The following is a 21,053-nucleotide window of genomic DNA, read 5'->3' on the forward strand; positions in this document are numbered from 1 at the left end:
AAAGAAAAAATTTGAAAAAAAGAGAAAAATCCCTGACACAACATAAAAGAAGAAACTTTCAAAGATGCCATTGAGTCATTTTTCTGTTGCCCATCTACTGCTGGGCATGCAGCCCACCCTTAGGAGTAGTTTGTTTCCCAGTGAGACTCCCTTGGAGGAGACTAAATTTTCATTTGCACGTGGTGGTTACCAATTGGAGACAGCTTCCACTTCTCCTTTCAGCTCTAGGACCCCATCTGGTGCAGACCTGTGCAGGCCTCCATCTTTGTGAGTTCATGAGTGTGTCAGTCCTGTTGATTTAGAGAACCTGTTTGCTCGGTGTCCTCCATCTCCTCAGACTCCCTCAGACTCTTCCTGCCTCCTCTTCTGCAGAGTTACTTGAACCCTGAGGAGAAAAATTTGATAGAGACATTCCTTTTTGGGCTGAATGTTCCAAGGTCTCTCACTCTCTGTAGAATGTCCTGCTGTGGGTCTCCGTATTTATTCCCATCTGCTACAGGAGGAAACATTTCTGATGATGGCTGAGCAAGGCACTGATCTATGGGTATAGCAGAATGTCATTAGGAGTCATTTTATGGCTACATTTTATTTTATTTTTTAAAGAACGGTAGCATTTGGTTATACCCTAGGTCCCTGGGCTGTCTAGTCTCAGGTTCTTGGTCACCCAAGCAGTATCGGGTATGGTTTCTATCTTGTGGCGTGGGCCTTAAGTCAAAAGAGATATTGGTTGGTTATTCCCACAAGATTTATGCCACCATTGCACTAGCATTGCTTGTAGGCAGGGCACCATTTTAGATCAAAGACTTTGTGGCCGGGTTGGTGTTTACGTTTCTCCTTTGGTAGCATGTAGAATCCCTTTCTGTACCAAAGACACCAGCATGTAGGGGTGATTTTCATGACCTCCATTGATCTCTTTTTTTTTGTTGGTGTTCTCATCTTATACTTTGATGTCATAGCTAAGAAATTGTTGCCCAGCTAAAGATTTTGAAGATTACTTCTATACTTTTTTTGTAGGGATTGTAATAATGTAGCTATTACATTTGTTTTAAAGATGTATTTAATTTACATTTTATGTGTGTGTTGGTGCCTACATGCTTATATGTGTACTGGTGTGTGTGGTACACGTGTGCCTGGTGCCATGGAGGGCAAAAGAGAGCATCTAATCCCCTGTAACTGGAGTTACAGGTTGTAAGCCACCTGCTATGGGTGCTGGGAACTGAATTCTGATCCACTGCCAAGCCAGCAAGCACTCTTAATCATTGAGCTATCTCTCCAGCACTCCATTTGGGTTTATGAATTAGTATTCTGAAACAAATCTTACCATGTAGCCCAGGTGAGGAACTCTCATTGTCTCAGAGTCTCTTGAGTGCTGAGATCACAGGTGTGTGCCACCACCAACATTTTACAAAGTGACTTTATTCCCCGAGTGAATTTCAGTGCACAACGGAGGACAGCTGCAGTCCTTCCTTTGCACTCGGTGTGCACGCATGTCACTGTGCTGTGTGTTGAAGCAGGCATTCCCCATCTGGCATTGTTGTTGAAATATAATTGACTTTAAATGTGTTCATTTCTGGTCTCCCAATTCTGTCCCATACATCTAGATATCTGTCTGTAGGCAAGTGTTATCTTGGGCAGACTACTATAGTTCTGTGCAAAGTTTTGGGTCACAAGTTCCTTGGCCATATGGAATTGATGCCCTTGCTTTAGCAGTGCTTGGTAGTGGTGAAGTGTCCTGTCCATCGATTACTTCTTACATCGTGATGGGACAGGGATTCCAGTTTAAATGAGAAGGGATTGAGGGGCTCACATGATTTTAACTTTCCAGATTTCCATTTTGTCTTTCTCACCAGGCCGACATGAATGGAATTCACAGACGAAGGTGAGGTTTCTTCGGCTTTAAATGCATTGTCTCTTTTACCGCTTTCTGTTTCCAAATAGATCTTTCTAGATCTTGAATAGAGTTTATTAGATTTGCCATTCTTGCCTGAAAAAAAATGTTTCCATTTTCCTTAGAAGTAGAATTTTTGTCCGAGGGTGAGTATAGCCTAACACCAGGGTAGCTAGCTGGACCAGGACTGAAGGCCCCATAGTCTCTTCCCCATGTCCCGAGTTTTACCTGTGTCCTGAGTTTTACCCATCAGGTTAGCTCTCCATGTAAGCTGTAGCCTTCCAAGACAAGGCCAGAGGTAGATCACAAAACCTTTGACTCCAAGCCCTCCCCTCCATAGAAAAGCCCGCTTTCCCCCTTAGAGGCTATTTGAAAAAGGCCAGGCAAATACCCTGATTGGATGGTTTTGATCATGTGATACGCAGGACTGCTAATAAGAGCCTGCTGAGTACTTTGAGGAAGGGTTTTATTTGCATAAAAGCCTCTTCAGAAACCTCCTTTTGGGTCAAGCATTTTGTTTTCAGTTTACAATTGCTGTAGTCATTGCAGAACTCTTATTTATAAACCTAGCAACTGTGAATCACTTTTTAACGAACCTTTAACTGTTTGGTCTGCTTAAAAACTCAGCCAATTAAACTATTTCAGCATTTCAAGCATAATCGTTTTAATATGTTTGGTTTTCTTCTTGAATATTTTAATTGTTTGACTAGTCAGTCTCCCGGGCTTGTAAATAATGCCCAGGAATGCAGTAAATTAATCTCACAAGGAGAACCCTGCATTCTTGTAGGCGGTCTGATACATGTATGAGTTTGGCAGGCTTCCAACAGGGTATTGTTTATCTAACTTGGCTATTCAGTTGCCTGTCTTAAAGCCAGTGTCACTCTCAAGGTTAAAGTTTCTTTCATCCTGTAAGTGCAGAAAACACCAAACAAAGACAGTCCAGCTCTTCAGAACACCATGATATCAATAGCATGCTTTTGATGCCTCTAACTTGTTTGTAGTTACTTAAATCTTCTCCATTGTAAAGCTTGTATTCACTAAGAATCCCAGAGAAATCAGCTGGGTTATTTTGAGATTTTTCAGGATGTTCATTCACTAGTGAAATGTGACCTGTTCTAAGCTGTGCTTTTCCTCAACACCATGACATATCTGTAAGAGGGATGTGTCTTGCCTTGCTCACTGATAACTGACAGTTGATTGACAGTAGTTATCCTTTCTTAGTGAGGCAAAAGTAATGATGCTTTAACTTAGCTGAGGTGTGGTACCACCTAAGTTAGCTGGGTCTCTCTCTCTCTCTCTCTTTCTCTCTCTCTCTCTCTCTCTCTCTGACACACACACACACACACACACACACACACACACACACACACACACTTGTCTTACCACCCCAAGTTCAGGCTAAGTGTAAACCTAGGACTGTAGACATTGGACATTTCCTCATCACTGCCCTGATGATGTTTTTGTTGTTGTTGTTTGTTTCCATGACATGGCATCAATTTGGAGCCTTTGCCAGCCCATGGAAGCTACCAGCCCTCCATCACTGGCTCACTTGATAGGATTTTCGCTTGTGTGATTTTTCAGTGTACAAACTTTTTTTTTTGTTGCTACTTATAAACTGATATGAATCTATGAAATTTAAATCTATTTTTAACTGTAAAGATGTTCACATTTGATGGAGCCCTCTGTGCTTTCCATGCTCTTGTTGGTATTATCCTATTTTTTGTCCAGTTTATAAGTTATATATTTAAATTATGATAATTATTTTCCTAAATATTTCTTATTACTTTGATGAAGCACCCAGGACAGAACCAAAAGTGAAGTATATGACATACTGAACTTGTTCTAAATTTAATAACTATTATCTTGAATTTTCTTGACAATTTGAGGTCACTATAATTGAGAAATTATGATCCCAGTACTCAGCTAGTGGAGGCAAGAGAATAGTATGTTCAAGGCCAACCTGGGCTACATAGCAAGATACTGTATTGATGGGGGAGTGTCCTTCTGTATGCTTTGAATGTATGTTTCCCTTATTGGTTTAATAAAATACTAATTGGCCAGTAGGCAGGAAGGAAGTATAGGCAGGCCTACCAGACTAGGAGAATACTGGGAAGAAGGAGTGAGTGACTCTCCTGAGAGACACCATGTAGCTACTGGGAAGATAGGACACCAGACATTCTCCAGTAAGATAAGGCCATGTAGAAATACAAAGATTAATAATTATGGGTTAATAATTAAGAGAGAGCTAGCAAGTAAGAAGCCTGAGCCATTGGCCAAACAGTTTATAATTAATATAAGCCTCTGTGTGTTTATTTGGAACTAAACAGCTGTGGGACAAGGTGGGAAAGGAACTCCACCTACAAATGGCACCCCCAATGTGGGGCAAGAATTTCCACATAAAATCTGACAAAAGCTTAAAAAGGATTCTGAACACAAAAGAACAGAAGCAAGCACAGCTTCTTAGTAGCAGCATTTTCTCGGGTGGGCTCCTTTAAGAGAGGCTTCCTGACTCAGCATTAGTGGCAAAAACAGCAAGGCTTTTTTAAAGAGGCCCTGCTACCAAACAATTAAATGGTTTTACGAGTAGCCAATGGCATGCTTCTTGATGGTGATATGGACCTAGAAACTCTGCAGAGTTGTGACAATAAGCATGGCTCTCACCAGTACCTCCAAAATGAAGCCAAGGCATAGGGCAGGACCAGCTGATGCTTTAATCTTAGCCATGCTGTTTAGCAGATAAGACTCGTGGTCAGAAAAAGATAGAGATATACAGTAAAGACTTATTCAGATGAAGAAAAACCACTAAACGGTTTACGATGTGTTAAAAAATATGCATAGGCTTGGGAGAGAAAAGAAAAAGAACAGAGAAAGTCTTTAAAAAGAAATAGAGTAGCTGGGTATCATGGGTGGCACATGTCTTTAATCCCAGAACTTGGGAGGCAGAGGCAAGTAGATCTCTGTGATTTCAAGGCCAGTCTGGTTCCAGAGTGTGTTCAAGGGTAGCCAAAGTTACACAGAGAAACCCTGTTTCAAAAAAACCAAAAATTAAAAATAAAGAAAAAACCCTGGAATAATAAGAAAAGCCATGTAAAGATGGAAAATACACAGAGAGTCTGGACACTATGTTGTTATGTTGTCTTTGAATTGTCTGCTGAGGAAGGAGCTAAAAGACATTTGATTATAAATGCTGTTGGATTAAACCAACATATATTTTGAAAATGCCTTGACTTCAAAATTTAAGTCTAAGGACATGCTACTTTGGAAAGGTGGTTCTGTTTTTGTTTTCACAGATGAAAATCTATGGATTCCTTCTAGACTAACATGTTTTGATCAAGCAAGACCCCCCTGAAGCAGTGGCCCAGATGATCCAACATCTAAAACAGCTGAGAGGATGCAGCCTCATACTACTACAGCCAAGATTTGGCCATGTTTCTGGGTTTGTTCGGGATACCCATGGGATTGATAGCATCCCCAAATAGCAGGAAGCAGTTTAGAGAGAACTGCACCCAAATTCCCAAATTGTTTATAACTGCTTGGTTTTCATTTAAATGGGGTTGCTTATAAATGTTTAATGATCACAGCCAATCTCTTTCTAAAGGAAAAAAGGGAATATGATATAGAAATGAATACTTTTTCATTTGTATGGATTTTGGTTTATTGATACAAATTTAAGATCAATTTTGTTATATTTCTACCATTGTTTAGGTATTGTATTTATACAGCTCTTTAAAAAATGTAATGTATAGTAAAATATAGATTATAGATAGTAACCTATAATAGTCAAAACTTATTGTTAGGTTAGTTAGGTTTTCTAGATATACAGAGATACATTTCAAATGGATAGACATTCTTTAAGACCTTTCAAAGACCTACAGAATATGTCACTTGAAGTGGTTTATTAGGGTTTTTCATGACAATGAGACACAACTGCTCCTGGCAACACCAATTATGTCAAAGAGGAAGATAGGCATCGAACAAACTCATTATGGAATTTGCCTTCAATATGGTAGGAATACCCATTTAGACAAGAAACTGCTCTTGCCTGGACTGCTTGACAGCATGCTGTCCAAACTGGACAAGCAGGTTACAAAGAAAAGTGACTGCTGAACTTGCCAAAGGGACAGGATGATCCTTCAAGTTTCCTGCTTCACTAAAAAGTCTGCCAGACACTATGGTCTATGGGCTAAAGATGGATGCCCCAACATTGCAGAAGAACTTTCGGTGATTGTCCAGAAAGTAAAATGTCTCTGTCAATTCTGGAGTTTATATATTATCCTGCTGAGGTCTTTGTTGGAGTTGAAGACAGATAGTTATGGTTATGGTTTTCCTTGGTTATGATAAAAGGTAAGTTACATATAAGACTTTAAACTCACAAAGATAGGATAGATGATAAAATGTGTTCTTTAAATTTTGCCAAATGTTAATGGATTAAATATTTTAACTATAGTTCTTACTTGATGACTATTTTGTTACATACAATTTTACTATGTTAAAATTAAAACCTTTCTTTTAATTTAGACAAAAAAGAGGAGATGATGGGGGAATGTCCTTCTGTATGCTTTGAATGTATGTTTCTATTATTGGTTTAATAAAATGCTGATTGGCCACTAGCCAGGAAGGAAGTATAGGTGGGGCTACCAGACTAGGATATGCTGGAAAGAAGGAGTGAGTGAGTCTCTGGAGAGACACTATGTAGCTACTGGGAAGTTAGGACAACAAGCATTCTCCAGTGAGATAAGGCCATGTAGAAATATATAGATTAATAGTTATGTGTTAGTAATTAAGAAAGGGCTAGCCAGTAAGAAGCCGAGCCATTGGCCAAACAGTTTATAATTAATATAAGCCTCTATGTATTTATTTGAGACTATAGGGCTGAGGGACCAGGTGAGACAGAAATGTCCATCTACACTGTATCAAAGAAAAATAAAAGGAAAAAGGAAATCATGTGACTTAAGACATAAGGAACATTTTGAACAGGTTTATAGAAAAAGGATTCACTTGTTACCAATCAACCCACTTAAAACCTACAATTCCAGCTGGGCATTGGTGGCGCACGCCTTTAATCCCAGCACTCGAGAGGCAGAGGCAGGTGGATCTCTGTGAGTTCGAGGCTAGCCTGGTCTCCAGATTGAGTGCTAGGATAGGCTCCAAAGCTACACAGAGAAACCCTGTCTCGAAAAACCAAAACCAAACCAAAACAAACCAAAACAAACAAAAAACAAAAAGGACCCTACAATTCTATGGTCTTTAGTGCAGTCACATGTATGTGCAATCATTATCATAGTTTTTGTTACTCCTCACCCTCCATATCTTTAGTGCCACACCCAGCCTTGAGCAATCACTAGTTTACTATAGTATGTGGGGTTTTTGCAATTGGCTAACTTACTTTTTGTAATTGACTAATTTATATCTAGTTTCATCTAGAAGACTGGACATTGAATTTGATGAAAACATTTTCAGGAAACATTAAGAGGGATATTCTTGCTTTTTTATTCTTTTATTTGAACATCTCACATGGAATCTTCAGACTTGTCAAATTGTGGAAATCCCTCCAATTAACATGAACCAGCCAACTGTGGTCTGCAGGACAGGTGGCTTCCCTAGGCTTCATCTCTAGGCAGGAAGGTGGGTCATTCAAAACTATGGCAGCCCTGGCTGAATATGCTTGAGTAGTTAGTAGTTATTTTCCTTGTGACTGTGACTAAATGACCAATAGAAATAATGTAATGAGGGGCTCAGTTTGGCTCACAGTTTGAGGGTGTAATCCATCATGGAGGGAATGGTTGGTGGCATGAGTGTGAGGCAGCTGGTTACACTGCATATGCAGTCAGGAAACAGAGAGAGAGGAGTACTATTGATCAACTATTTTCTCAGATTTACTCAGTCCAGGACTGATGGGGAATGTGCTTCTATGTATGTTCATCTTATTGATTATTGAATAAAGTACTGTTTGGCCAATGAGGCAGCAAGTTAGATGGGACTAGGAGTCAAAGAGGATTCTGGGAAATGTAGTAAAGAAATGGTGATCCAGGCAGGAAGTGACATGGCAGGGAGACTCATATTTAAGGAAGGACAAGCAGGAAGTGTTCCCTTTTCCCCTTTGCTCTTCCTCTAGCAGCACAATGTGATCCACCGGCAAGGGAGGATGCCAATGGAAGGTGTCTGATAAGATAAATCTTATAAAATATATAGATTTGTGATAATTAAGACTGAGCTAACAGATGAGAAATCCTAGTCATTGGCCAAGCAGCATTTGTACCTAATACAAGTCTCTGTGCATTAATTTGGGCCCTAACTTGGCGGGCAGAACTCAGGCAGCTGGTGGAGACCACCCACATGGCAGTAGGGCTCGGGCAGCTTTTGTCGGAAAGATTTATTGTAACACAGGACCCTAAACCCTAGGATGGTGTTGCCCTCATTCAGAGTGAGTTGTCCTCCTCACTTAATCTTCCAGTAGAACTACCCTGAGACATGCCCAGAGGTGTGCCTCCTAGGGGACTTGAAATTCAGTCACATTGACAGTGAAGATGACTTATCCTGGGCATAGCAAAACAGTCACTGAAAATTGGACAGACACAATTAAATGTCTTCCTTCCTTGACTAAGGTATTAGAAATCCTTTATTCCCAGCCTATGAATTCTTTTTTTTTTTTTTTTTTTTTTTTTTTTTTTTTTTGGTTTTTCAAGACAGGGTTTCTCTGTATTGCTTTGGAGGTTGTCCTGGAACTCTCTCTGTAGACCAGGCTGGCCTTGAACTCACAGAGATCCACTTGCCTCTGCCTCTAGAGTGCTGGGATTTAAAGGAGTTCAGCACCAACCTCCGGTGAGTTCTTTAATTATGGATGATGCTCAACACAAAATATCTCTGTGCTGCACTGGGAAACTGAACTAGAAATCAGGAGGTTTAGGTTTTTTTTTTCTGTGTCTTTATAGTTTGAATTAAAGAAAAAATTTCTAAATCTCCGATTTTTTAAAAATTTGTTTGTTCTTAGGAATGGGGTCTTACTGTTTTCAGGATAATCTTGAACTCCTATGCTCAAACAGTCCTCCTGTCTCAGCTTCCTGAGTAGCTGGGACAAGAACATTGCCACACTTAGTTACCTTTGAACCTCAAGTTCAATCCTCCCTCCTTTCCTCCTTACCCTCTTTTTCCTGTTCTCTTGACAGAGTCTGACTGTATGGCCAGCGGAGTCTCAGACTTATGATCCTTGGGCCTTATTCTCCTTATTGCTAGAGTTCTTAATTAATAGATGGCTAAAAATTAACTGTTGGGTGTGGCTGCTGGTGATTTTAAATGAGGTAATATGCCTGATGTTGTAGCTGGAAGATAGATGGCTCAGTGGTTAAGAGCATTTACTCTTCTTGCAGAGGACCCAGGTTCAGTTCTCAGCACCCCCAAGGAAGTTAACAGTGGTATTTCCAATTCCAGACGGATTGGACATTCTCTTCTGACCTCTGCAGCTACTACACAAGGTGTACAGACATACATGTAAACAGAACAACCATACCCATAAAATAAAAATAAACACGTCTTTTAAAAATATGCCTTAGTTCTCCTGCAAACCTAAGAAGCTCTAAGCATCCAGTGGCGGTTTTCTGGTCTCCATTCCCTACATAGTTGCTGCATAAGCCCCTGCTTTCTGGAATGGTTTCAGAATTTGCTCTCAGGTTTCTCACCTGAGAGCATTCTCACCTTTCTGTTTTGTACAGTCGTTAAGGTCGGTGCTCACAAAGTCTAATATTAGTGGCTTTATCTTTTAAATTCCAAACTCAAGGCACTTTGGTAGTTTTGCCAAGACTGTACCCACCTGCCTTTTCCCCGAACACTGAAAGCTCACACCACGGTCTCTGTTTAGACCTTCTCTCACCACCCAAACCCAGCCAGGATGGTGTGGCTGCAGTTCCATCTGTGTTGTTAGAGGCCTGGCACAATCAGGTTCATCTCAGTCTGCAAAGCCTCTCCATGGAGGAGGGGACATAGCTCCTGTCCTAAACCATGAGCCTGGCAGATCACGCCTCAGTGAGTGGGACACCAGATATTCCAGCCTCAGGTAGCCTGACACCAGGGCCTTGGGCTCTGGGTTCTCTTTAAGCTTCATTTAACACACACACACACACACACACACACACACACACACACACACACTACTCTAAACTCTTTCCTGGAATGATATCTTGGTCTTCAAGGTGTTCTTGATAGATCAACACCTAGATCTTCAAGGACGTTTCTGCTAAACACACCTGCATTAAACACTCCTTACTCCATCACAGACCTCCTACATCAACACCTCTGAGGGTGTGTGGCCTTAGAAAATGAATGACGTTTTCAGTTTCCCTGGTAAACTCAATCAGCCACCTTAGACAAAAGTGATTTACAGCTTTGACTTCTACAGAAACTTGAAACTACAGGAAACTCTGATACCATAAGTCACACACACACACACACACACACACACACACACACACACACACACACACACACAAACACACTAGCTTATTTACCCTAGAAACTTGTGAAGCACAACTTTTAAGACAGTTGGCTTAAGTCAATGCCAGAAGAATTTAATTTCAACAATGAGAAAATGGCTGAAACTTGCTTGGTTAACATATGAATCCGTGTTGGAACCAAAGTATTAAACGTTCTTCACGACCACTTTCTATCATTAATTTGGTCTAATTTGCCTAGCCATGCTGAGTTTCATTCATTGATTAATCCACATTTATTCTTTTAACAACAAGACCTACACAGCCCTTTGTGTTGTGAAATGGTCCCTGGAACTCTCTACACTCATCCATTTCCCTACACCCTCTCATACATTGGTGTCCTCTAGAGAAACTGCAGCCATGAGGCTCAAGGACTCAGAGTTTAGGAGGGGGAGTTTGAGGTTTTGTCCTGGATATTTTGGATCCATATAGCTCAGTGTGCTTGCCTTTCTTAGCCCTTACTGGCAGTCCAAGAAACAGTGGTGGTAAATGTCTGAATTGCAGGCTTAAGAACATCCAAGTGATTGTGTTGTCTCAGTAACTAAGACCAGAGAAAACCTAGACTGATGTGAGAGCACTGAGTGGCGGCAGGCGCCATTTCCACCTGTGTGCCTAACAGTCACCTGTGTAGCAAGAGCATTTGGCTGGAAACCAAAATAGCCCCAATGCAACACATGTACATGTAAGCTTGCTTTTAAACCAAATGCTCTACTTTTGCCTTCAAACAAAATGGCTGTTCCTAGACCTCTCCTATATGATAATACACATGTGAAAACCCTGAAGTTTGAATACTTTCGGATAGTTCTTTCAGTTTCATATACGGGACCTAAGCCGTCCAGTAGACTGGGGATCCATTGGGCTGAGGAATGTTGTGATCCCCTCATTTCAGCACACCACACCTTATCATGGTTTAGGAATCTGTAGAACATACTTTGAGAAGTTGCTCCAGAGCCACACAGTTCTCTTAACTCAGAGAAGGTCTTGTCTTTTTGTGAACTGTAACAGGTGGAGGCAGGCTGCCAGGGAACATGCTTTGAGGAGAGTTTCTTCAGCAGCTCCCACTGTGACAGGAATAATGTCCTTTAATTAGCTTTGCTGGGTGGGTCTGCTACGAGTGTGGAAGGAACCAGAGTGAGCTGAACAGTGTCCAGAGAGCAGAGTTCCTCAGTTGAGAAGGCTTTAAGACTTGGGGTAGAACTTGAGTGATGGGCAGGGGGAAAGTGGGTGGGAATTAACTGACCCTTCTTGTAAATGACTTTGATCTCGAGAACAATTGACTCTGGATTCCATGAAACAATACAGTGCAACTGTTGCCAACTTGAACTTTTACCTATATTAACAAGGCATCTGGATCAAGTTTTCCACAGCTTCTTCCTAATGTTGTTATTTTTGTAACAACTCTATTGAGATTTAATTCACTCATGTGTACAATTCATCCAGTTAAATTAAGGATATAATTCAGAGTTTTTCATATATTCAGAAATTTGTGCAGTAGTCACCACAGTCAATTGTAGAATACTTTTATCATCCTGGGGGGAAAAACACAAACACCAACCCCCATATTCATTAGCTATTACCTGCCCCCACAATATCTCCGTTTCTTCAACACTCAACAACCACAAAGTGACCTACTATCTCTCTGAACTTGTTTGCTGTAGACATTTTATCGAAATGGAACTGTATAGTGTGTGTCTTTTGTGACTGGCCTTTCACTTAGCATGTTTCCAGGGTCTGTCCATATTGTAGCTTCTATGAATCCTTCATTACACTGGGTGGGCACCCCACATTTTAATTTTATGTTCATCCAGTTGACTTACTTTTGGGTTGTTTCTGTCTTCTGACTATGGAGAATTATGAAATGATTTTTGTATGCATTTAATGTAGATTCATGCTAACTCTTTGTGTCACTTTTTGAGGAGCTCCCTACCCTGTGAGGGGGTTCAGTTACCACCATCCATCCCTACCCCCACCTGTCACTCAAGTTCCATTCCCTACCTATTTTACTATTATCTTGTACACCAAGCTGGACTCAGTGGCTTCGAGTCATTGTTGTAAGAGATCTGTTTCATACAGCTCAGTCAAGTATGACTTGAACACTCACCGGAAGCAGGTGTTTGTGTGAAGTGGGGTGTATCAGGCTCTGGTTACAGGAATCTCAAGCACAAATACTGGAGGACCTTAATTGGTGCCACTTTAAAGGTTGGGACAATTCTGTCTAGATTTGTGTTTATGGAAACAAGAAAAAGAAACTCACAGCCACAAATGTTGACAAAAACAGAGGAGTGGGTCGGGGAGAGAAACAGAATAACAGAGCTCCCTTAGGTAGGAGCTTGAGGAAGGCCCTGTGACCATCTAAGGAGTAGAGCTGGTAGGTAAAAAAAAATCTATGAGTTTCACTTATCTCTGCTACTGTGTGTTTCTACATAGAGAAGATACCTAGAAACTTGGGGCATTTGAAGTCCTTACGTAGATCTTAATAAAACATGCAGAAGCAGATAGTCCCTAAGTGTAATGGTATGGATTTTCACAATGACCCTTGCTGTGTAATTACTCTGGCACTAAGAAATGGATTGCCACCAGCACCTCCTCCAATCCTGTCCTAGTCAAAGTATTCCCAAGGAAAGGAGGGTACTGTGACTTCTACCACCAACATTCTTAGACACAAGGATGCATTTTTAATAGTGTGGTTCAGGTGTCAGGTGCTGGCCAATGGAATAGATTTGTTTAGTGGAATGTTTGAACACTCAGCAGACATACTATATTGCAAGGTGTCATCCAGCCTTAACAATTAAATACTTTTAAGCTTGTGTTTAAAATAAAAGTTATAACCACAGCACTGAAGAAACTTAATTCATCTTTACCTGCAATTTGAGAGCATCTATTGTAGGTTTTTTTTTTTTTTTTTTTGTACACAAGACATCAGACTTCCAGCATTTATTTACAAAAACATATACTTTCCCCTCCAAACCCTGAAGTTTATTCCTGGGAGCAGTCTGAAAGGAAATTCCAGGCACTATTAATCCCAGGCACAGGTGGTTTAATGATTTAAAGATTGTATGTAAACATATGAACACTGGTAATACATTACACGATATGAAGCAATGACAACATAAATACAGCCTTTACAATCAGAGCACTCAGAGAAACCTGCATTTCTCTTGTTCTAGTGAACAGGAGGGAATTAAATTCCCTCACCTTTCCAATAAGACAAGCTTTCAAATACTAGAACTGGCTGCAAACTGACACTGCTCTGGCTCGTACCTGGAAAAGAAGCCCATTATCAGCAGCTCACCTATGATACATTAGACGTCTAGACATTCTATTAGGGGAAACCATTGTGCAAAGACGAATAATTGCTTTTTCTTTAAAGTTCAATAGATGCATCACAAATTACTAAAGTAGATTACGATTTCATTAGACTATTTCCTGGGAAGTTTGGGATTCTGTGTTCTATCAGGTGATGCCAATTAGCTCCGGGTCAAAGCTAGAAGGATGGAGCCTGTGCCAACTGCACAGGGTCGCCCTGGCCTCTTCCATTGTGAATGCTGGGTAGTAACTCCCAAGGTAACTTTTGTCTTACTACTCTTGTTCCCACTCTGGTGCTGGGAAAGCACCTCGTCCTCTCCCCGCAGGGCTGCAGCGTCAGCGCCGGGAATCCTCCCGCGGAGGTCATAGATACAGGTCGCACTCCCAGGCAGTAACGTCCAGGGAAGCATCATCTTCCCGGGCTTGGACCTTTTCCCGTCGGGGTTGCCAGCAGCCCCTCCTCCTAGCAGGGGGAGGGGGAGAATCACTCGGGACTTCCTTCCCATTTAAAGGTCGTCAGGGTCTCCCACTTTCAGGACGGTCCTCCGAGGTACCCGGGTCTACAACGCTTCCCTTGGCGCCACTGTTGGGGACAGACTATGAACGGTGGGCCGTTTCCTGACGCCTTTCCCGTGTGACCCTGAAGCGGCGGTGCACTTGTCACTGTGGGTGACCGAGAGGGATCGGCGGGGGGCGGGCCCCGCGGGGCAGGTGGGCGCGGCCGGCGCGGGCCGCGGCAGCAAGTGGTTGGGCCGTGCGCAGTCCGTCCTGCTCGGCGCCGGCGCGGGTGCCCGGTGCGCCGCACCCTCCGCTCCGCTGAGCCACCCGCCCGCTGCGCGCCCATGTCTCTGCCCGTGGTGCTCCCGGGTTCCTGCTGCCCGGTGGCCGGGCTGTCGGGCGGACCTCAGGCCGGGGGTCCTGGAGTCGCGACCACCGCCGCCCAGGAGCCGCCACTGCCCCCGCTGCGGCCGCGCTGGCCCCGGGGCGCTCTGCAGCCTCCAGCTCGGCCCCGCTGCGCCCCCGCCGCTGTGCTGGCCCCGCCACCCGCGCTCGCGTCCCGCCGCCCCGCAGCGCCTGGCTCCGCGCTGCTGCCCGCGCGCCCACTGCTGTCGCTCGGGCTGTTGCAGCTGATCCTGGGCTGCTGCATGGTGGCGCTCAGCTTCGGGGCGCTGTCGTTGAGCAGTTCGCCTCAGGTGAAGAACTCGTGCCCCTTCTGGGCAGGTTCCTCGGTGAGTACTGGGTGCCTCTCTGTGGGGGTCCGCCTTCTGGGCAGTGGGTTGTGGAGGGTCCCTCCTGTGTTTTAATTTTGCCTCAGTTGGGGAGCTCAGACCCTCAAGCCACCTAAAGTGTTTGGCCACATTGAGTGGGGGAAAAGTGTTGGGAGGTAGTCAAGTTCAAGGGAGAATTGGATTGCACCCGGGCAGCGTCTGTTCTTACACGTTAAGGATTTTGTTTCCAGTCAAGTTAACATTAAGCACAATATTAAGTTCTTTGAGAGAGTGGCATGAGGATGGGAGAAAAATGATTTCAAACTTTGTTGGCCACTGTACTACACTGGCGAAGTAAATTCCTGCAGGGCAGGGATTTTGATGTGTTTTCCTCACCGATACACCAACAATACCCGTGCAGGGTGGGGTACTTTTGGAATGGACAAAGTGACAGATAGAAGAGGGGGGAGGAGGAGATTGATTTGTTTTTATTCTTCATTTAAACACGGATAAATGAGAGTGTATCTGGTGTTGGGTGACTGCACCCTGAGGAGCTCAGAGGTAATAAGAGGTTGTGTGTGACTGGTGGCTTGTACCTGGTCATTAGAGGAGGGTTCAAACCCTGGGTGGGTTCTTGGAGCCACTAAGGTTGCCCTGCAGAAGTGGGTGCTCAAGAAACAGAACCTGTCATTATGGATGCACTCAATAGAATTCCAGAAGTGTGGGGCAGCTAGCTGGGGATATCTGCCCTGCCCTGGCACCTTGACCAATGGGTTAGGGAAGCCTGCCTCTGAGAACAGTGGCTGCCAGTGAGCAAGCGTCTGTAGACCAGATGGGTACTCATTCCTGCCTCTTAACTGTGTCACAACTTTCAGGGCATCCAACCCCTTGAGGTTTGCCAGGGGCCAAGAGCCTTGGAAACAGGTCTTTGTGCAATGCTTGTGGAAGATGAGTAAAGCAAATGACCTCTCTATGAACTAATGCACTCTGAGAGCCTGGTAATGTCTATAGCTTTTTCTACCATCTGCTCTACATTTTGTGCTCTACTGGTCAAAGCATATCCAGAGTCAAGACCAAATGTAAATTTCAAAAATGTGGGAGAACTTATTGAACCTAGAGTAATGGTTTGAATAAGAACATGAAGAGCATAAGCTTTCTCTGGCCTAACTCAGAATTTTGTATCACCCAATGTCAATCTACTCTTTTATTTTTGTTTGTTTGCTTTTTGTTTCTCTCTCTCTCTCTCTCTCTCTCTCTCTCTCTCTCTCTCTCTCTCTCTTCCTGAGACAGGGTTTCTCTGTGTAGCTTTAGAGCCTATCCTGGCACTCGCTCTGGAGACCAGGTTGGCCTCGAACTCACAGAGATCCACCTGCCTCTGCCTCCCAAGTGCTGGGATTAAAGGCATGGGCCACCAATGCCCAGCTTTGTTTTTTGTTTTTCAAGACAGGGTTTCTCTGTGTATCCTGGCTGGTTGTCCTGGAACTCGCTCTGTAGACCAGGCTGGCCTTGAATTCACAGAGATCTGCCTTCTTCTGCCTCTGAAGCACTGGGATTAAAGATGCATGCCAGCACTGCCTGGCAATCTACTCATCTTTTTTCTTTCATATATCTGTATATATGAAACCTTCTATTTTTAAAATAATTTATTTAACTTTATTTTTATGTGCATTGACATGAAGGTGTCATATCTCCTGGAACTGGAGTTAGAGACTGTTGTGAGCTGCCACATGGGTGCTGGGAATTGAACCCTGGTCCTCTGGAAGAGCAGCCAGTGCTGTTAACCTCTGAGACATCTCTCTTTTAAACACCTTTGCTAAATGGTTGGGACCCCAGTCTTTTTGTGCTATAGTGAATGAAGTTCACAACTTATGTATTAGATTGACAGAATCCCACCCTGTAGTCCTGTCCCTGGACTCTGCTACTGTCTTGTGAGTGTTCTGGAAAACCTTGAAATATGGGTACTCTAAATAGAATAGGAATGAGAATAATACCCCCCCCCCCAGGCTACGCATCCAAATGGTGACTGCATTTCTTTCCGATAAGTACCCTGGACCAGAATCTTGTATGTATTTTATGGATTTATTCTTTGTAAAATCATAATTCAGCATTCTCTCAAGATAGTTTATTGAAAAGATTTGTGGGGGGCACTAGGGAGACAGTTCAGTCAGTAAAGCATGGGGACCTGAGTCTGGATCCCTAGAACCCACCTAAAAGCTGGGTGTGGGCAGAGGGGAGTCTGTAACCCCAGTGCCTGGGGTGGGCTTGGGAGAAGGTGAGCACAAGTGGATTCCTGAAGGTCATTGGTCAGTCAGCCTAGTCAAACTGATGAGACACCCAGTCTCAACAAATGAAATATGGTAGAAAGTGTACCTAGTGTCATTCTCTGCCACCACACACATGCAGGGATAGTAACAAGTACATACACCACACACATAACCTACACACACACACACACACACACACACACACACACACACACACACACCATGGCTTTTTTTTTCTTTTCTAAAATTAAAATCTGAAATCATTTTGCAATTTCGAGTTACTTCAGAGGTAAGGAGATGCCCTTAGATGTCAATGGAGCCACAATGGGATTTGAGGAAATGGAAAACAAAGCTCACAAAACAGAATTTGCAGGGTGGTGCTGTGGGTTCACTGGCCAGGCTTGTCCTCGGCACAAGCAAATCAGACCCAAGAAACAATCAGTGACTTGAACCTGAGAGGTTCTTTTTGTATGTCTTAGTCTACCATGTGCCCTTGGGCCAGTATGCAGATCTGTAACTGTCACTTATTCTTTCTTTGTGTGGGTGTGACCTGTTCCTAAGGTAGACTTCGGAATTTGCAAAGTAGCAACAGAACCAATGAATAATAACTATATTTTCAGAACAAGTGAATAGGGGTTAAGCAGATGTCATTGGACTCCATGAATCTCTTAGTGTTTTAGGAAGAAAAATACCACCCTGTATCATGTTTTAAACTCACATAGGTAAGAGAGCTTTTTTTTTTTTTTTTTTTAAATCCTGTATTAGGAGAACATTTAGGCTTAAGAAGACACTGTATAACAAGACCACACCTACTCTCCAACCACTAGAACAATGGTCTTATCTGTCCCCACTCCTAGGCTTTGCCACTGGTCCTGTGTGTCCTGAAAGATGCCAGAGCAAGGAATTAGGGCCCCTTTACTCTTAGTCCATTTAGCAGATTAAAATTTTATTTGAAAATCTCAGTATTACATCATTGTAATTTCATGTGTAAATGTTTCAATGTGTGTATTTTTAGACAGAGCTCACACACACACACACACACACACACACACACACACACACACACACAGGAGAGAGTTCATAGAAGTGACTAGGAAGTCCTAAGGCCTCCTTTCCAGTTTTAACATTTCATTATGGAAAAAATTAAAGTTTTAATGAATGTGGAAAGAGGAATGGAATGGCCATGTGGGGTGACCCATCACCAGTCACAGGCGCTTGCAATATCCGAATATCTGACACTGCCTCCTCTTAACACAATGTGTTATTCTTAGGCAAATTATGGATATGTAACTTCAACCATTAAATACTCCAGTGTATATTCTCTGACACTCTACCATGAACTCAGATGGCCGAATGGAGGTTTTTTTTTTTTTTTTTAATGGCAAATGATGAAAAACTGTGACTTGAGGACTGGAAAAATGAAAACAAAACAAAACAAAAAACTACTGAGCTGTAGTCCAAATGTAAAGAGAGCCTTCTGGTAGTTTCCAGTGAGCTCATTGTTGCATAGCCATTCACCAAAATGAGTTTAGGAAGTTCTCAAAATCCCCTGATAGTCTTTCTTCTCTACATCTTTCTGTCCGGGTGCCACCCATTTTCCTATTTTCTGGCCCTGTAGACTACTACTATCCTGGATATTTCACGTCTGTCTGTCTGTCTGTCTGTCTGTCTGTCTATCTTTACACACACACACACACATACACACACACACACACACAATATATATATATATATATATATATATATATATTCATATATACTCATGAATATATAATGTATGTTCTTTTAAGGATAAATAACTTCTAATTAGGGTATTTTTTAAGGCTCATCCAGTTTAGCAACAACTCGTTCCTATTAACTGTGATGTGATAGAACATTGTGCAGACATACTGTGATTATGTTCACTCAGTTTCTCTCCCTTGCTCCCTCCCTGCTGCCTTCCCTCTCCTCCCTTCCTTTTTTTTCTTTCAGATCTGGGGATTGAACTCAGGGTCAGAGGCAAGAGCTCTACCCCTGAGCTACATCCCTGGCCCACTCAGCCGTATATGACCTGGTCTTAAGAGGAATGACCAACAAGTCTAATGCTTCTTGAAATCCACGTGTGGTTTGAGCACTGGAGTGAAATCTCCTCAAACTGAATGACCACGAGCACCTTACAGTTTGCCTCATCCCTGAAACTGGCAAATCTTAGTTTGGTTTTTGTAAAAATATTTGTTTTGTGTTTGATGCAACAGTGGTTCAAACACATTCACTTGAAACACATCCCATTTCGAGGATGTTCCTCCATGTTTGTCTCTGGGAGGGGTGTCCCTCAGAACTGAGGCTTTCCCCACTTGTGTGAACCCTGAGGAGCTGTTTGAAAATACATTTACTAATTAAGTCCTGTAAGCCACCTTCCCCACAATCTTGAATTAATATTTCAGCAGCGTGAAGGGACTATTTTAATATAATCTTTACTTTTTAAATTACATTCTTTATTTAGAGAGGAGGTAGGGAGGGGGAGAGGGAGAGAGAGTATATATATATGGCAAAGAACAACCTCCACTCTGTGGGTCCCGGGAATCGAACTTAGTTTGTAAGACTTAGTGGCAAGTGCCTTTACCTTCTGAGCCATCTCAGTGGCCCCTAATGTAATCTTTTGTATTTGACTGCTATACATGTGGCTCAGTGGGTAGAACACCAGCCTAGCACACCAGAGACCCTGGGTTCAATCCCCAGCACTGCCTAAGCAGGAGTAGTGGAGACACAAGGGTCTGTCATGTAGTTCAAGTCACTGGTGAGGAGGGAGCTGCCAGATTGGTACTTCCAGTTCATCCTTGGCTCAGGCAGCTCGAGGTTCACCTGTGCTACACTGGGCCGTGTGTCAGAAAAAAAAAATGCATTCAGATCTTTTTATTTGAACATTCTGTATCATTTCCCCCTTGCCAACCTTGGTTAATGACTATTATGCCCAAACTTGTAGAACCAAGGGATTAGCCGGCCTTCTAGAAACATAGCCATATTGTTGGTGAGTGGCTGAAGGAGGATCTTGATGTCTGTGTTCAGGTTGTGTTGTCCTGGCTCTCAGTTTAGGCATGTGTTTAGTTAATCTTATTTTGATTCCATTGGGATTGTGGGAGATGGCACCCACCACACTGAGATACGTTTAATTAAAGAGTAGAGAGAGTGGCACTGGTTTGCCCATCTGATTTTTGAAAAACAAAACCCCCAGCTTGAATGCCACCTGTGATCCCTGGGAGCAATTTCAGATGAGAGGCACAGAGCTGGCCTTGTGCAGCTCTCTCCAGAGGCCATGAAACATCATTCGTTTCCCTCTGCTCCAAGTCAGTAACTTGAACTTTCCTCATCCCTCTATTGAATCTATGATGCCATGGCAAGATTCCAGTTTCATATAAAGAATCATCGAGGAGAACCTATTTAAAACATCATTATGACTAAGCCAAAAAAAAAAATGGCTAGGGAAAAAACTGACATAAAAGCCCTGAAGTTATTACCAGTTAAACAGTAGTAAATATGCATTTTCTGTCATGTTCATTAGTTTCTACTGGTTCCATTATATATATATATATGCACACACACATATATATATTTCCTATCATAAATCAAACATTTAAGGAGCATTTGAAGGTAGTATTTTGAGTGAAATTTATTGACTTTCTTTAGTTCTTTGTTTTACAGGACAACAGAATCTCACTTATAGGTTTTTTGCCTTGAGTAAATTACTCATATGTAAAATGGGTGGGATACTCTTGTCTTAGGACTGATTTTGCATAGAAGAGCACTGTGGGAAAAGGCTTGGCTCCTGGGCCTGGCACATACTAGGTAGTGTGCATACTTTTCAAACACCAAGACAAAAAAGTGTATAACCAACGTGAAGTGCCTAGGCTGTCTATAGTACCTACTG

General features: G+C 42.6%; 1 protein-coding gene across 1 annotated transcript in view; it reads left to right on the plus strand.

Annotated features, from left to right (window-relative positions):
• Positions 1 to 14,519: 14,519 nt before the first annotated feature.
• Positions 14,520 to 21,053, plus strand: part of Fam189a2 (family with sequence similarity 189 member A2) — a 63,148-nt gene continuing 56,614 nt past the window's right edge. Inside the window, exon 1 of the mRNA XM_027406507.2 lies at positions 14,520 to 14,906. Within this exon, the coding sequence (XP_027262308.1) occupies positions 14,520 to 14,906 (387 nt within the window). The remainder of the gene's footprint in view (positions 14,907 to 21,053) is intronic.

This window comes from Cricetulus griseus, chromosome 3, assembly GCF_003668045.3.
Source record: "Cricetulus griseus strain 17A/GY chromosome 3, alternate assembly CriGri-PICRH-1.0, whole genome shotgun sequence".
In the NCBI taxonomy this organism is placed as follows: domain Eukaryota; kingdom Metazoa; phylum Chordata; class Mammalia; order Rodentia; family Cricetidae; genus Cricetulus; species Cricetulus griseus.